Here is a 17603-nt window from a genome sequence, read left to right as displayed (position 1 = left end):
CCAATGCTTTAGTTGGTAATTTATTTAGCAAATACACTGAGGTGTTCACTGCTTCAGCTCAAAACATCTTTGGTAATTGCCTGTTAAACAACAAGCATCTACACATCTTCATAATAGTCCTGTTCTTCCTTTCACTAACCCCATTTTGCTGAGGAGTATAGGGAGAGGTTAGCTGATGTTGAATTCCAGTTCTTTGCATTTCAACTCAAACTTTTGAGCTATATATTCAGTCCCATTATCAGATCTTATCACCTTAATGCTACATTTTGCTTGACTTTCTACCATGGCTTTAAAGCTAGTGAAAATCTCAGCAACTTCAAATTTTTTGTTTCGGAAAATACACCCAACATATTCTGGAGAAATCATCTATGAAAGTGAAAAAATATCTACTACCGTTGATAGAATTCTCACTCATAGGTCCACATACATCACTATGAATTAACTGAAGATTTTCAGAGGCTCTCCAAGTGCCTTTCGAAGGGAATGGCAGCCTTTGTTGCTTATCAAGCTGACACACTTCACACACTTCCAAGTTTTTGCTAACGGCAGGCATATTCTCCACCAATTTCTTTTCATGCATTAGATTCAAGGAGTTATAGTTAAAATGACATGGTCTTTTATGCCACAACTTAGATTCATCACTAGTTTTGGCATAAAAAACATTATTTCCCCTTCTTGTTCCATTCTACCACAAAGCTTTTATCTTTCATTCCAACATTTAGAATTTCACTTCCATGTTGATCATATATTATGCAAGACTTATCTTGAAAATTCAAAAAATATCCATTTTCAAGCATTTGTCCCACACTTAACAAGCTTTGATTAATTTCGGGTACATATAACACATTTGAAATGAGTTTAGTACCTGTTGAAGTTTCCACAGCCACTTCTCCTTTGCTTTGAAGTTGAATAAAATCTCCATTTCCTATTTGCACTTTGGAAACAAATCTTCTATCCAAGGTCTTGAAGAGATCAACATCATGAATCATATGTTGAGTGCAGACACTATCCACCAACCAAGCTTCTTTGTTGCCGTTTTCTACATAACATGTAGCAACAAACAGCCTTTCCTCACTTTTCCATGCTTCATCAGCAACTTGTACTTGGTGTGCTTGTTGCACTAGTCCTCCTTTGTTTTTGCAAACTTTTTCAATATGTCCTATTTGTTTGCAAACTCTACATTGAACATTTAGCCTAAACCAATAATATTTTTCAGGATGGTTGTCCTTTTTGCAATAAGAGCACTTCGTAAACTTCTTTCTTTCACCTTCTCTGCTTGTACCAACACCACATTTTCCTTTGACATTACTTCCTCCACTTTGCTGCTTCCTTTGATTATTGTTTGCTGGAGCCTTACCTTTTCGTAATGCTAAAAAAGCACTTTCTGAGGTTTCTTCTTGTCTTATAGATCTTCTTTGTTCAGTTGCTTGTAAAGCATTAACAAGCTCTGACAAAGAAATATGATTCAGGTCTCTTGACTTCTCCAAGGATGATATCTTTGCTTCGAACTTTTCTGGCAAGTTGACCAGCACTTTCTCCACCACTCTTCTATCTCCTAGCTCCTCTCCAAGAATTCTGATCTGGTTTACTACCTTCATAAGTCTGTCAATAAAGTCTTTTACCAACTCAAAATCCTTCATTCTTAAAGTTTCGAACTCCCTTCTTAAGTTCAAAATCTGCATTTGTCTTGTTCTTGCACTTTCCTAGAACTCTTCTTTTAGCTTGTCCCAGACCTCTTTAGCTGTAGTGCAAGCCATAATTCTGGTGAACATCACTTTTGAAACGCCAGCATGTAAGGCAGATAAAGCCTTAAACGTTTTAGCAACCTCCTCACTATGTTGCTTTATTTGAGCGATAGTGGGATTTGTTGTCAAAGGGGGAGGATTTCTTTTGGTCTCTACTACTTCCCACAAGTCAAAAGCTTGAAGGTAAGCTTTCATTTTTATAGACCACATGGCATAATTTTCTCCAGAAAATATAGGAGGTGATGGAGCAGAAAAATGAGTTGAAGCCATTTAGAAAGGAAGGAAAGGTAGAAGGAAGGTTTCTTGTATTTTTGCTATTTCACTCACAGCCCCTCTAAGATCATTAGAGCTTTGATACCATTTGTTGGATTTTAGAACAAAAAACACAACAAAAATGAAAGAGAAAGAAGCTTAAACTGGTGTGGTCTAGACACCCTCGTTCATTATGGACATAGTATATAACCACAAGTTTTCAGAAACAGTAAACCACCTAATTTTCACCTACTACCGTGGTAATCATATTGCCAAAAGACAAGCCATACTTTGGCTACCTAATACAATAGTATTTTTATCAAAAACTGAAAGTACAGTAACTAATCATTACAAAATAACTTATGACAGCAACAAAAGTGACATTATACTAACAAAATCTCTCGAGTAATAGGTTCTCCGGTGCTATTCCTCAAAGCTTGGGGTCACTCTCATTCCTAGGGTATCTGAATCTATCAAACAATGAATTGTCTAGTCCTATTCCTGATAAAGATCATATGCTTACTTTCGATGCATCCTCTTTTGCTGGAAATGTTGGCCTTTGTGGTAGTCCACTTGCTGTAAAATGTCCAGGTGATGATGAAAATGAGAAACTAGATAAGGGATGGATGACTCCTAAGGATACTAGTAATGGTGACAGCTTCATTGATAAGTGGTTTTATTTTAGCTTTGGATTGGGATTTGCAGCTGGAATTCTTGTCCCATATTTGATAATGGCGATGAGAAAATCTTGGAGCGTAGCCTACTTTGATGTTGTTGATAAAGCCGTGGATAGAATACTATATCTATGGTTGAAATATAGAACCATAAAGCAGAAGACTAGAGGGCATCAACGAAGAAGATCAAGAATATGTTTTCTTTCTTCAATTTGTTACAACATGTGCTTTCCTTTCTTTGTTCATGTCAGGTTACTCGTCAAACTGGTTTTGTGATAAATAGTGCTTCTAAACTTTCATTCCTAAATAATAATATGTTTCTTTGACAATGTGTTTCTCATCTACTAATATACTAAACTAGAGGGCATCAGCGCACATTAGGCATGCTTTAAGGTAACTTGCTCTCCTTGCCAACCAAGATTCCGAAACATTTTTCTGGAGTTGAACAATCCAAACTATTTTCAGATGCCTTTCTGATCTTCACATTAGTTCCCATCCAAAAATTATAAAAGGAGAACAAAGACAGGGAACCTAAATGTTGCACACACCATGTAGGTATGTACTAGCAAGAGAAAGCAAATCAGCAGGGAACCTGCAACCAGAGGCAAGTTTGACATTCTTAGGAATATCAATAACAACAGCAGCAGCATTATATAAAAGGAGAAGAAAGACAGAGAATGTCAACCAGTGGCAAGTATAACATTCTTGGGAATATGAATAACAACAGAGGAAAATAAGAAGAAAAAGAAAGTTTCTAACTTAAACAAAAAAGGAGAAACAAAATAATAAAAGGATATAATCAAAAGTCACAATTAAATATACTTGACATCTAAGTAATTGCATCCTATATTCATGCACATCATCCAGGTAATAATATTTCTAATATTGTCCATAATAGCTATTATGCAATGGCATCAAAATAATTTCCATTATCTATAACTTGACAACCAAGTTGCTCCAGAAATGGGTAGCATATACAGAAAAATACTCACTTGACAACCAATTTAAATTTAAAAGAGCAAACACATAACAACAATTGCATCCACAACATACATAGTTTGCACAGCAGAAATCTTAATTGCACAACATAAATCTTGAAACATTACATCAATTTTAAGGACCACAGTTTTGGCAATCTATTCACCAAAAAAATAAATAAATAAACGTATAAAGTTTTAGCAATCTTTGTAATTGTTCCCAAAAAATAAAATAAAATAAAATAAAAATTCTAGATCAGCCCCAGTGATGAAGAATTTATGATGCCAATGCGCCCCCAAAACACACAAAACCAATGCAATAAAGTTATAGCTAGCAGCTGACAAAGAGCATAACCATTTCAACACTAAACATGCAGAGGAAAAATAGATATCATACAAAGTCCACTTAACTATATCTATTACAACATTTTAGAATAATAATGAATCGATTTAATAGTCAACTTCCATTTAACAAATAGTTATGCATTAATTAATTTTAAAACTCTGTTCATACTTTAGTGGTAAAACAGTTATGTTTGAAAGTTAAAACATAGATGGAATTAGAGGTTCAAGTGTCTTAGGATTTCAAAACTCCATAATTTTTTCTTTTAAGATTTAAATTGAGTCAGAATAGTTTAAACTTTAAACACGTCATGCAATCAATAATAAGGGAAGGAAATCATGAGAGAGATACCTGCACTGCATATATATATATATATATATATTTGTTAAAAGGGGTGTTTATATATATATTTTTTTGCTAAAAAAGGGTGTTGTATTAACCAAAAAAAGCAGGCATACAAAACAAACAAAAAAGCATGCTGCTAATGAATCAGGCTATGGTAACTAAGCCATTTTCCTAATTCATCACATCTACAAAATCCTGAGAGATCACGAAGGGAGAAACTATACCAAAGAAATCAATTAAAAGACCCCAACGAGATGCTAAGTGAGCTAATTTATTGTTATTTCTTAGGGTCAAGACAAAAGAAACAGAGCCAAAGAGGGGACAAACCCCACATCGCACCTTTTCATTTTCACCACGCCTTTTGAGTCACCTGCCATTCCCTCACCTAAAATCCACATTGCTTTTTATAGTTGCCTGCCAAATACAAAGAAGAGTGACTTTCCTTTCAGTTTACTGCCCCATTATGTTTCTCTCTTTTTAGTATTTACTTTTTCACATCTTCCTAAAAAACAGAAAAGAAGTCTTTACTTTTTCACTTGTTCTAACTTATTAAAATTTCACATTTCTAATAAATGGAACATAGGTCGAAGATCCCTTTGATTTTATAATCTGCACGTTTTGCAGCACGCACATTTTATATATAGCTCTTGGAAAAATTGATTTTCTCAGAAGATTGTATAATGGGAATTAATCAGATACGAGTGTTTTTCTGTACTCAAGAGTTGATCCCCATCTTGCAAAAGTTGAATTGTCTTTGTAGTATCTTTCACAACTTTACTTCTTCTTTTTTTTTTTTTTTTTTTTTTTTTGGCTGGTGAGGCTTTGGGATGTTGGTGCCTCTAACCATCAGGGCCACCACACGGCCTCATCTTTCACAACTTTATTTGATATCAAAAGGAGACAATTAGTATTATTACAAAAAAAAAAAAAAAAAAAGGAGAGAACTATGCTAAAAATCTGACTTCCAAACAGAGTCTTATTGCTTGCATATGGATAAAATCTGTTAAAACCAATATTTTTAACTGTTTGAAGAAATACTTGTCAATATATAGCTTGTAAAGTATAGTCTTTGTTCCTTAAAATTACGAACAGCTACTTGTAGCCTACAGAGTAATGTTAGTACATGCATAGTGCTTTACATTACTTGTGATCAAATTTAAAAAGGATTTGCAAAACAAATTCAGTTATTTTTTTTTTTGCATTTTTTAATTGTAAGTTTTTTATTCTTCACTGTTGTAGTACTTGTAAGTTTTTATTCAATGATTTTGAATAGCCTGCTTAGCTTTATTCTACATCTCCATATTATGATAGATGGTCTTTTACTGCTAATGTGGAAGAAGACATATTATTGTACAAAATTTTGGCCAACTAATTAGCTTAAGGCCGAGTTTGTTTTTCTCATGTTTGGTTTCATGAAGAAATGTAGCAAAATTTGCAAGCTGCCTGTCATGAATGCTGATAGTGAGACAAGAAGAATTTGCTGAGGGGAGAAAGATGTTGGAGCCAACGAGAGAACAGTTCCGATTTTTCTTTATAGAGGGATTCTGTTCTCCTCACTTTTTTCAAGGGAAACTTCCTTTCACATTTTCATTCAATTTTTTTTCTTCGGTATTTTTCTAATACCAAACAATATAATTTTAAATCTAGCTAAAATTTAAACATGTCGTCTAAGTCAATGAAAAAGAGGACAATAAAATTTAATTTTAATTTTTCATTTGGAAATGAAATAACTTAATTTGGATGATTTAAATACGTCTTCTCTCTCTCTCTCTCTCTCTCTCTCTCGGATTCTACGTTTCGAGGGCGTGTATGTGTATGGTTAGGATGAAAAAAATGAACATCAAACCATTATAAGATGGTTCTGTTACGTCATGACTTTTAGTGGCACAATGACTTATTAATTGGGGTGCTATGCATTTTACAACTTCGATCGGTGAGCTAGTAGTCCAATAATATTTCTATTTACAGATTGGTCTGGCATGCATTCCTAAAGTTGGAGAGATGTCGCTGTCTTGAGAAGAACGTGGTTACGGCAGAGATTTTTCTGTAAAGTCGTCTTATTGATTTTCCAATGTCAGTTCAGTTTGTCTCAAGGAAGTAACAAGTGCATGTCATGTTATCCTTTTTATCGGAGGTAAGGTTGGTAATTTTATAAGGAAGAAAAAGAGACTTTTGCATAGTTTAAAGACCAAAGTGATATTTTTGCATAATTTAAGAATAAAGATAAGATTTTGTACAGTTGACGGGCCAAATATGATAAATTATTAAAAGCTAATTTTTGAAAGAAAAATAATTTGAAAAAATGTTTATAAATATTAAAAATTAAAAGAAAAATATGTCCACCTCAATTAAAAAGATAAATTTGTTTCAAAGGATAAATAAATGAACTAGGAAAATTATATTTGTATACATTTTTCTTTTTCCAATAAAACTGTCGTAGAAATTTTAAATAGTGTCAAATTAAAAATATAAATTTGAAAAATATTATGTACGTTTGAAAGAAATAGTAGTTTTCATAATTGATGAATGACATACAGAGATTTCTCAGCAATTACATTCATCAAAGTACACAGATTTACATTGCCATGATCTTGTCTATAGAAGTTTCATTGACTTGGAAAAAAGAGACCCACTTGGCTCCTTAGAAGTTTGTAATGAGTTTGAGACTTGGTCGTCAATAATTTTCCAACTTTGGTATTGCATTGGTGGGAACAGTTGAAGTTTTAGCTGGATTAATTAAATAGACTTTAAGGGAATGAAAGGAACTGAAATGACAAGACAGAGCAAAGAAGAAGGGAAACAAAAAGCAAGATAGAATTAGTCCATCTCATATGTATGGCTGAGCATGAGTCAAGGGATTTTGTCTTCCAAGCATTACATGTGTTGAAGCGTTCAAGTTTATCGTGCAGATGTCATAGCTAATCGCACAAGATTGCACAGTCGTCCCCCACCAGGGCGATATCGTGGTAAATATAATTTAACTTAAAAATAGAATTTTTGTGGTGAATATATTTTAACTTAAAAATAGATTTAGAGATATTTTTACCTTTCTTGTATGGTAAAATCTTGACACATTTAAGGCCAAGATTGAAGGTATAGACAAATATAATAAATCTTGGCCTTTGGTCTTGCTTTGAGGTGGAACCCATGGGGTGTAGACGTAAGCACCAGATTGTGAAATGGAACGAAAAGCTATTCACCTCTGTTTTTTCTTCGTCGCCGCATTTACTTGGTTGCTGGCTATATGACAATTTTATAGTGTAGACAGGAGCGAAGGTGGGTTTTGGCTTCAGGGGCCATACTTCCCATTTTCACTTTTGATATTTTATATATATTATATAAATTTTTTGAGTTTTTAGCTTTGTTGGCCTCATTATAAAATTAATTTTGATTTTTTTAGTCTTCAAATCAAGCTAGGATTTTTTTTTTTTTTTGGGGGGATTTTTTTTATGTGGATCTTAATTAATTTTTCTTTGCTTTTATTTTCAACAACTATTCCTCTTGATCTTCCTCTTCACCAAAAACGCAGTTTCCTTGCAAAAAGTTTGTAGCTCTGATGGAAACAATTACAGGGCTTCCATTTATGTTTCTGATTCTCTGCCTTGTGACAAGAGAATTTCTTCTCAACAGTGACGCTCAATTAACGAACTGCATGGATTCAGACCGAGAAGCTCTTGTTGACTTCAAGAATGGTCTCCATGATCCTGAGAACCGGCTTTCTTCATGGAAGGGAAGCAAGTGTTGTCAATGGTGGGGAATAAGCTGTGAGACCACTTCTGGAGCAGTTATTGCAGTTGATCTCCATAACCCATATCCAAATAATTATGATGAATCTACAGGTACGTCTGGATTCTGGAACCTTAGTGGGGAAATTAGACCTTCAGTGATGAAACTCAAGTAGTTTCAACACATTTGATGGCAACACAATTCCTCAATTTTTTGGATCTTTGAAAAATTTGCAGTATCTGAACCTCTCTAATAGTGGGTTTAGGGGTCCCATCCCAGATTCTTTTGGAATATTACAGCAAAATCTTACCCATCTGAAACTAAATGACAATGCACTAAACGGGACTCTCCCAGAAAGTTTGGGACAACTTTCCGAGTTGTCTACATTTTATGTTTCTTCCAATAAATTGACAGGTGTAGTTACTGAAGCACATTTTTTAAAGCTAAAAAAGCTAAGTTATTTAGATCTGTCTTCAAACTCTTTCAAATTGAATGTCAATTCCAATTGGGTTCCCCCATTTCAAATCTCTTCTCTTTCAATGAGAGCCTGCCATTTGGGTCCTTCATTTCCTGCTTGGCTCAAGTCACAAAAGCAAGTAATGTCTTTGGATTTCTCAAATGCTAGCCTTTCTGGCTCCATACCTAACTGGTTTTGGGAATTTTCTTATCCCTTATTACGGTTGAATCTTTCTTTCAATCAACTAGCAGGTCAACTACCAAGTCGACTAGAGTTTAGTGCACTTGGCTTTCCAAGTCAAGTCATTCATTTAACGGGTGCAGTAGTTGATTTCAGCTCAAATAACTTCAGTGGGTCTATTCCTAAACCACGTGGCATTAACATACTCGATCTATCCAAAAATAAACTTTCTGGTAATATTCCAAATAATATAAGCCAGTCCTTGGTTTTCCTTTCTATTGCTTACAACCAGATAAATGGAGAAATCCCCGCTTCAATATGTAACATTGGTCCTTATCTTAAAGCCATTGATCTTTCCAATAACAACTTAACTGGAAGTATTCCATCAAGTATTGGAAATTGTTCTGATCTCTCTGTACTAGACATTAGTAATAACAACTTGTCTGGAGCCATTCCTACCTTCTTGGGTCAATTAGGTGGGCTTCAAACATTGCACCTGCATGGCAACAAGCTCTACGGACGGCTCCCATCATCTTTCCAAAACTTATCTAGTTTGGAAACACTAAATCTTGGAAACAACAGATTAAGTGGTGTAATTCCACCATGGATTGGGAAAGGATTTGAAAGGCTAAGAATTCTTAGCTTGAGGTCTAATTCATTTTCAGGAGAACTTCCAGCTCTGCTATCAAACTTAAGCTCACTACAGATCCTGGACCTAGCAGAAAATCAGTTGGTAGGCAGTATTCCGCCTAGCTTTGGACATTTCAAAGGTATGCACATGTCACAAGCCCAAATGATTAACCATTATCTATTGTATAGGCCTTCCCGTAGTGGCATTTACATACTCGGAGGGGGAAACTACGAGATTGTTGGCAGCTACTATGAAAGCTTTGTTGTAAATATGAAAGGCCAGCCTCTAAGATATACGAAGACCCTTTCTCTTGTAACGGCACTAGACCTCTCAGGAAATAATTTGAGCGGAGATCTTCCTATAGAGATAACAAATTTGTTGGGGTTGCTTGTTCTCGACTTGTCAAGCAACCAAATTACTGGTCATATTCCCGAAAGCATTTCAAAGTTGAAGGAGTTGCTTTCTCTTGATCTCTCCAGTAATAGGTTCTCCGGTGCGATTCCTCAAAGCTTGGGGTCACTCTCATCCCTGGGGTATCTGAATCTGTCAAACAATGAATTGTCTGGTCCTATTCCTGATAAAGATCAGATGCTCACCTTCAATGCATCCTCTTTTGCTGGAAATGTTGGCCTTTGTGGTCGTCAACTTGCTGTAAAATGTCCAGGTAGTGATAAAAATGGGAAACCAGATAAGGGACGGACAACTCCCAAGGATGCTGGTAATGGTGACAGCTTCATTAATAAGTGGTTTTACTTGAGCATTGGATTGGGATTTGCAGCTGGAATTCTTGTTCCGTATTTGATAATGACGATGAGAAAATCTTGGAGCATAGCCTACTTTGATGTTGTTGATAAAGTTGTAGATAGAATACTATATTTGTGGTTGAAATATAGAACCACAAAGCAGAGGACAGGAAGGCATCAGCAAAGAAGATAAAGAGTATGTTTTCTTTCTTCAGTTTGTTACTATATCTGCTTCCTAATAATAATATGTTTCTTTGACAATGTGTTTCTCATCTACTTAACTTTACTAAACTCAGAAAATGCTTTTTCTGTTTGTGATTACTTCCTGTTGGGGAAGGTGAGAAGCTTCACCATATATTCAAGGAGAAAGCAAAGAGGTTTTCAATGTCAGCTTAATTTCTTTGGAAGTGAATTTCAGGGACACCGTTGAAAGCATGAAGAAGGGTTTCCTCATAGATTATCTAATTACAAATAGTACATTTCTTTTTTCTGTTTCACTATCCCAACCTTCTGTAATTTGTGATGGTTTTAAAAGCTGTGTTCAGATCAATATTATAGTAAATGTCAATTTTCTACTAGTTTTCAGCTTTATGAAATATGTGAAATTTCTGGTTAAGTGCTGTGAGGCATATTAGCTTGCATATTAACATGCATATTCTTGGCTTCCTCACTGTGTCAATTTCACACATTTGAGGTTGTTGCACCAAGTTTACAGGGAGGGGGGAGCATAACTTCCTTGCTTTCTTGACATTCTTGCTTTAAACGTGCCACCCCCACCCCCCTTCCTCCCAAAAAAAGGGAAAATAAAAGGAAAAAGGAAAAATCAATTACCAAAACAAAAAACAAAAACAGAACATGCCTCTGTTTCTCCTTGTAACTGCAAAATAGCTTTCGGGTTCTAAAAACAACATTAATTAGTTATGCACATAAACGAAAATGTAATTAGAAACTATACTAAGCAAAACCGTTTGTCAAGTCAAGTAATAAGCAGAGCCTTTTGTCATGTCTGGTTTTCCATTATTTCTTTGCGTACAAGCTCACTGCTTCACAAGTTATCATTTGGATTAGATGCCATGCTATTCTTACATCTGATAAGAAACTTTAAAAGAAAAAAATTTATTACGTTTGCCGCACATTTTATATATATATATAGCTCTTTAAAAAAAAGATTATTTTCTCCAAAGATTTTAAGGGGAATTAATCAGACTTGAGTGTTTTTCTTTACTCAACACTTGAGAGTTAATCTCCATATTACAAAAGTTAAATTGCCTTTGTAGTATCTTTCACAACTTTATTTGATATTGGAGGAGAGAACTTCTGCCGAAATACGACTTCTAAACAGTCTCAATGCTTGCAGATTGAAGAAAAATATTAAAACAAATAGCCTTTAATGCTGTATATATTTTGTCAAGTTTCATTCCACCCTAACAAACTTTGCTGTTTATAACTGTTTCAAGAAATACTTGTCAATAAATGGCTTGTTAAGTATAGTCTTTACTTCTTAGAATCACGAACAGCTAGTTATAATATTGCCTACGGTCTACAGAGTGAGTACTATACATGCATAGAAATGATGTGATAAACAAAAATTTGGTTTCTAGATCCATCTTCAGTTAGTTTTCTCATTTTTTAAATTTCCACATAACTTAAGCATTTATCAGCATAATGTGATCATCCCCTTAATAATCTGAATCAGATATTGACATGCTTTGTATTGCTTATTAAACAACAGTTTTAAAGACTATTTTTTTTTTTTTTTAATCTTATTATTATTTTTTTTTAAATCTTAATAATGCATTCTTAGTTAGGTTGGATATCTAATTTTTCAGACATTCACGTACTTTGTCCCTGAACTTGAATTATGCTTGCATAGTGGCCCTTATCCGAAATTTTGCTTACACAAATATAGTCCTTAAACTGATCATGTTTTGGCACTTCAGGACAAAATCTCGAGCAAAATTTGACTTTAAGGAAGAAAGTGGCACCAATTACCCTGGAAAGAGAGAGAGAGAGAGAAACCAGGTTTGAATAATCCAAAGTTAAGGATGCAACATCTTCAAACTATCATTGCAGATGTCATCATTAAAGTAAGCCTTTCATGGAATAAATTTCAACAAATTTGGAAAAAATGAATCTGATTATCACTATTATCTATATTAAACAACCAAAATGACTTGCTTTTTAGCACTTTTTGTTATAGTTTTATTCTTGTCTGCCACAAAGGGAGCTAAGATCGAAAAAGAAATTTGTATATGAATATCAGGACGAGAGAATTGCTTTTATCACTGACTTGGTAAAGAGACATACTTGCCTTGAAAATGATTATTATAATAAAATACTGTTATAATAAAATAGCTTCTATTTGATTATTATAATAAAATACTATTTTCATCAAAGACTAGAAAATGATTACTTTTATATATAATTTTACAATACTAGATTCCCATAGACTTTTCAACGTGCATGGTTCAAAAATATAGAAGAGAAATATGTATCAATTCAAGTTGTAGGGAGAAGACCATGATCGGCTGAAACATATAATATGGTATGTAGTATTGTAAAAGAATTTTTATCTTCCTTTCCAACTTGTAGAAATTATATCATGAAGAAATATATTATGTGAATAGATAAGGTGAAAGGCATGCTTAGTTTTATTTTATACCTATAAATAATTTTCCATACTTTTTGACAATTTTAACTATATTTTACCATGAGACGACGGAAAATCTGCAAAGGAAAAATGGACTAATTAGCTTTACCGGATCTTGAATTTTTCCGTGGCTTCCTCAAAAGTTGTTCATATTTTGGTTTCTTATTCAATCGAAATTTCCTATATTTTCATATTATTGTTGGTTAATTGGAAGAAATTGTTCTTATATAAGAACGCTTCTTCATTCTTCACCAAGACAGTTTATTTTTCAATTTCATTTCTGGTTTCTGGCATGAAGTGTCTATCTTTGATGGTAACAATATCAGGGCTTCCATTAAAGTGCATTATAATATATATTTTATAACAGCTAATATACATAAAGATAAATAACTTTTATTATCTTATTCTATGGAAATTCTGACGATGGGAAAGTAGAAATTGGGTAGTAGTTACCATGTACATAGCTGTGAATCATTCATTTTTAAAAAATTGCCGAGGTTCTTATTGTGGTCGATTATAAATGAAGGGGGTCATGAAAATGAAAAGTTTTATATGGTAACCTTTGTTATGAAAGGCAAAAGCTAGATGATTATAACACAACTCCTGAAGAAAATACGCTTCAAATACCATGCACTATAAATAAACTATAAAATGCTTTAAAGGATGGATCCAGTTACCCTCTATTTTAATACAATTTTACGCCTCTTTACTCGCCTAAAATCACTCTGTCGGGGTTTCCAAATTGTCATCAACTTGCAGATAAAGCAACAGAGAAAGAAAGAGGGAGAGCATGATTGAAGAATCAAAAGGGTATTGAATTAGGATGCGACAAATTCCAACTGTATGCCAAATCTTATTATTACAGTAGTAAGCCTTTTGTGGAATAAATTGTAACAAATTTGGAAAAATGAAGTTGATGATCATTATTATCTACATAAACAAGTTATATAGACCTGTTTATATCTAATTTTGTTATATTTTATTATATTTTATTCTTTTCTGAATAAAAGGTGGCAGAGACCTTTTACCAAGATAGCCAAGTAGAAAGAAAAGAAGACATTTTCTCAGTGGCTTCCACATTGACTTGGAAAAATGACCTGCTTGTCTCCAGATTCAGTAACGTGTCTATATTATTTATCATCACCATGGAACAGCAATGGAGAACCAAGTCCAGACCAGTTTCTGCTGGGGTCAGTAAGATGGTGCTTTTAGCAATTTTATATTATTAGCAATAACTTTTTTCATGCATAAATACAGCCACTAGGTTACATTTTTTATCTATTACTTTCAATTCAAGAAGCTCTCATTGACTTCAAGAATGGTCTTAATGATCCTGCAAACCGGCTTTCTTCATGGAAGGGAAGCAACTGTTGCCAATGGTGGGGAATAAGTTGTGATAACACATCTGGAGCTGTTATTGCAGTTGATCTCCATGATCCACATCAAGATGGATTTCAGTTTTTTGGCAGGTATGTACACCCTACTATCAGTGGGGATATAAGTCCTTCATTGATGACACTGAAGTCCTTGAGACATTTGGACTTGAGTTTAAATGCATTCATTGACAACCCACTTGCTGAATTTCTTGGATCTTTAAAAAATTTGCAATATCTAAACCTTTCAAATGCTGGGTTTAGTGGTGCAATTCCTCAAAATTTAGGGAACCTTTCTAGCTTGCAGTATTTTGATCTTGATAATAGTCTGACTTTGGAATGGCATTCGGGTTTATACGTTGATAATCTTGATTGGGTAACAGGTCTTGTTTCTCTTATGCATCTTGACATGGATGCAGTTGATCTTTCAAATGTAGGATCACATTGGATTATGAAACTAAATAAGTTCTCATCCTTAACCGAGTTGCATCTATCTGATTGTAGCTTATCTGGTTCCATTCCTCGTCTTACCTTTGTAAATTTAACTTAACTTGTTTTCCTAGATCTTAGGTCTAATGACTTGAATTCAAAAATACCTGATTGGATTGTTAATATTAGCAGCCTTGTTACTTTGGATTTAAACAGTGGTAAATTCTTTGGAAGAATTCCACTTGGTTTTAGTGACCTTCCAAATTTGCAGTTTTTATATCTTGGTCACAATGATCTTACAGCAAGTTGACATCAACTGTTCGGGGGTAGATGGGAGAAGATACAAGACCTTGACTTGGAATCCATTAGCCTGCATGGGAAGCTTCCTGCCTCCATTGGAAACATGACATTTCTCTCTTTCTTAAATCTTTTTTCCAATAATGTTAAGGGTGGGATTCCAAGCTCTATTGGTAAACTTTGCAACCTAGTCTATTTTAATATAGGAAAAAATAACTTGACAGGAACTTTGCCAGAATTCCTTGAAGGAATTGAAAATTGCCTTTCTAGGAAGCCACTGCCCAGTCTGCAAGTGTTGAACTTGCCAAACAATCATTTGGTTGGTAAACCACCGGAGTGGCTGACTCAGCTTGCGAATCTCGTTGAGCTTGATTTGTCCTCCGGTAACTCTCTGTGCGGTCCCATCCCAGCCTCTTTTGGAATATTGCAGCAAAAGCTTACCTATCTGAACCTAAACGACAATGAACTAAATGGGACCCTCCCAGAAAGTTGGGACAACTTTCTAAGTTGTCTTTCCTTGATGTTTCTTCCAATCGTTTGACAGGCACAGTTACTGAAACACATTTTTTAAAGCTTAAAATGCTATGTGTTTTAGATTTGTCTTCAAGCTCTTTTACCTTGGCTGTCAATTCCAATTGGGTTCCCCCTTTCCAAGTTGAGACTCTTCTTATGGATTCATGCTGCATGGTCCTTCATTTCCTTCTTGGCTTAAGTCACAAAAAGAACTCACAGATTTGAATTTGTCAAATACAAGTATTTTTGGTTCCGTACCCTACTGGTTTTGGGAACATTTTCTTAACCTATCCACATTGAATGTTTCCAATAATCAATGAGACGGTCAGTTACCAAGTCATTTAAACTATGCTCCAACATTAGACAATGTCACGTTTTGATTTAAGCTCAAACAGCTTCAGGGGAGCCATTCCTATCCTGAGTGGCGACTTTTGGATCATTGATCTGTCAAAAAATAAATTTTCCGATACCATTCCAAATAACATTTCGTTCGGTAAATATTTGAACTTCCTATTTATTTCTGACAACCAGATAAGTGGAGAAATCCCACCTTCTATAGGTAAAATTACTGGTATTTATGCTATTGATCTTTCGAGTAACAACTTAATGAGAAATATTCCATCAAGCATTGGGAATTGTACTTCTCTAGAGGTATTAGACCTGAGTAAGAATGTCAGGACCCATCCAAAATTCCTCACCGGAACCCTAGACAAGCCCTGATCCCAGGGAAACTCTACCGGACCCTCCAATGGAAAATCTGGCAGAACCTCCCCTAAGGGTTGGACTTACCACAAATTTCCTGCACTGAAAACACACTTCTATATGCATCCCCTTATTCCTCCCACGTTACTATAATATAATTCAACAATTTGCAGCACTCCAAAAGAATAACAGGGAATTAATGCAGTATCTAATAAAATATGTTCAATACAGTATACAGAGCATTATACAAATAAATGTAGAATTAATACAATGACAGATAAAGAAGTAATACAAGATGAAGAGGAAAAAGGGAAGAAATGCTTCTTGGACTTTCGGCAATGAACTGAGACGTCGGACTCGCCCTAGACGAACGTCTACCAATCCTTGTACCTAGGGGAACGAAATTTAGAAATATGAGATGCTAATCATCTCAGTGAATGACCCTATCTACTGTACACTTTTAATATTAATAATATAACAATAACAGGAATTTAATTACTCAATACCAACAATTAAATAAATAAATAAATAATAATTCATTGAAAATAACATTTACTCTCAAAACCCTCACTATTCACTTCGTTGGAAAGATTTTCCTTTTAAAACATTTTCGCAAAATCCGTTATTCGTATTCCCCGAAAACCAAGGAATCAATTAATTTAATAAATAATAATTAAATAATCCAAATATAAATAAAATGTAATAAAATATAATAAATAATTTTAGAACACTTTAGGGTTTGAAATTTCTATCTGAAAATTTATACTTGACGCACCACACCATATACCAGTGATGCCCTCCGATACCCAGCGTCCCAAGCACCGACTGGCGGGGGGTTAAAGAGAGAAACTTGCATACGATCGCTTCGGCATCTCGACAGCGCCGCTGCTGAAACTGTCATCCCGATCACGGAGGGGGGCGGCTGACGTGCATTACATAAAACTTGCCTACCCTCGGTCCAATGGCAACTCACGGGAGACATTATAACTTGCACGCTAATCACATATACGGTACAGAACACCAGTACTGTATGAGTGCGTCTAAAACCAATTATTAAATTTATTATTAAAGTATAAATTTTCCAAAATTCACCGTGGGAATTATACCATTTTTCAAATTCATCATCCCACATTTTTTTCTTTAAATTCAAACCACAATTTCTTTAAATTCCCAAATATATTATTTTGGCACCAAAACATATATTAAAAACATTATAAATTAGCAATACCAATTATCTGGAAATTCTCTTAATATCAAATACATAAAACATATTTACCAAATATTTAATTATGAAATATTCCAACAATGAAATTTGATAATAATTACCAAAATCTCAAATTCCTTAAAACCAAAATATTTTATAATGTACAAATATTTAATTCCATTCAATTTTGCACCAAAATACCAAATATAAATTTATTAAATATTCAACACATCAAACATAATTTTCAAACAACCAATTTACACAAAATATATATATCTTAACATCCCAAAATAATTTTGAAGGTGGGTCACTCACCTGGAACACGCAATTAAACCACAATCCACCATAGGATCGATTCATCA

General features: G+C 34.3%; 2 protein-coding genes and 1 long non-coding RNA gene across 7 annotated transcripts; 2 read left to right on the top strand and 1 right to left on the bottom strand.

Annotated features, from left to right (window-relative positions):
* Positions 1 to 168: 168 nt before the first annotated feature.
* LOC132800547 (uncharacterized) lies at positions 169 to 1682 on the bottom strand. Its single transcript, XM_060814489.1, has 2 exons — positions 866 to 1682; positions 169 to 353 (listed from the first exon to the last, which is right to left on the bottom strand). The coding sequence occupies exons 1-2, from the start codon at positions 1680 to 1682 to the stop codon at positions 169 to 171; spliced, it is 1002 nt and encodes a 333-aa protein (XP_060670472.1).
* A 5779-nt stretch (positions 1683 to 7461) lies between these two features.
* On the top strand, positions 7462 to 11095 carry LOC132800437 (receptor-like protein EIX1). 5 transcript variants are annotated; one of them, XM_060814082.1, is made up of 2 exons: positions 7462 to 7612; positions 7866 to 10347. In XM_060814082.1, exon 2 carries the CDS (start codon positions 8602 to 8604, stop codon positions 10264 to 10266), a length of 1665 nt encoding a protein of 554 aa, XP_060670065.1. In that variant the 5' UTR covers positions 7462 to 7612; positions 7866 to 8601; the 3' UTR covers positions 10267 to 10347. The 5 variants fall into 5 exon arrangements, with proteins under 5 accessions (XP_060670065.1, XP_060670067.1, XP_060670068.1 ...); XM_060814084.1 differs by having other exon boundaries at positions 7467 to 7612; positions 7967 to 10347; XM_060814085.1 differs by lacking the exon at positions 7462 to 7612 and having other exon boundaries at positions 7624 to 9432; positions 9519 to 10347.
* An 803-nt stretch (positions 11096 to 11898) lies between these two features.
* On the top strand, positions 11899 to 13951 carry LOC132800641 (uncharacterized). The gene is made up of 3 exons (XR_009635854.1): positions 11899 to 12160; positions 13483 to 13587; positions 13734 to 13951. It is a non-coding gene; the product is annotated as an uncharacterized LOC132800641 (long non-coding RNA).
* The last annotated feature ends 3652 nt before the right edge of the window (positions 13952 to 17603 follow it).

This window comes from Ziziphus jujuba, chromosome 2 (genome assembly GCF_031755915.1).
Source record: "Ziziphus jujuba cultivar Dongzao chromosome 2, ASM3175591v1".
Taxonomy (NCBI): domain Eukaryota; kingdom Viridiplantae; phylum Streptophyta; class Magnoliopsida; order Rosales; family Rhamnaceae; genus Ziziphus; species Ziziphus jujuba.
This window is presented reverse-complemented; position numbering and strand designations above follow the sequence as displayed.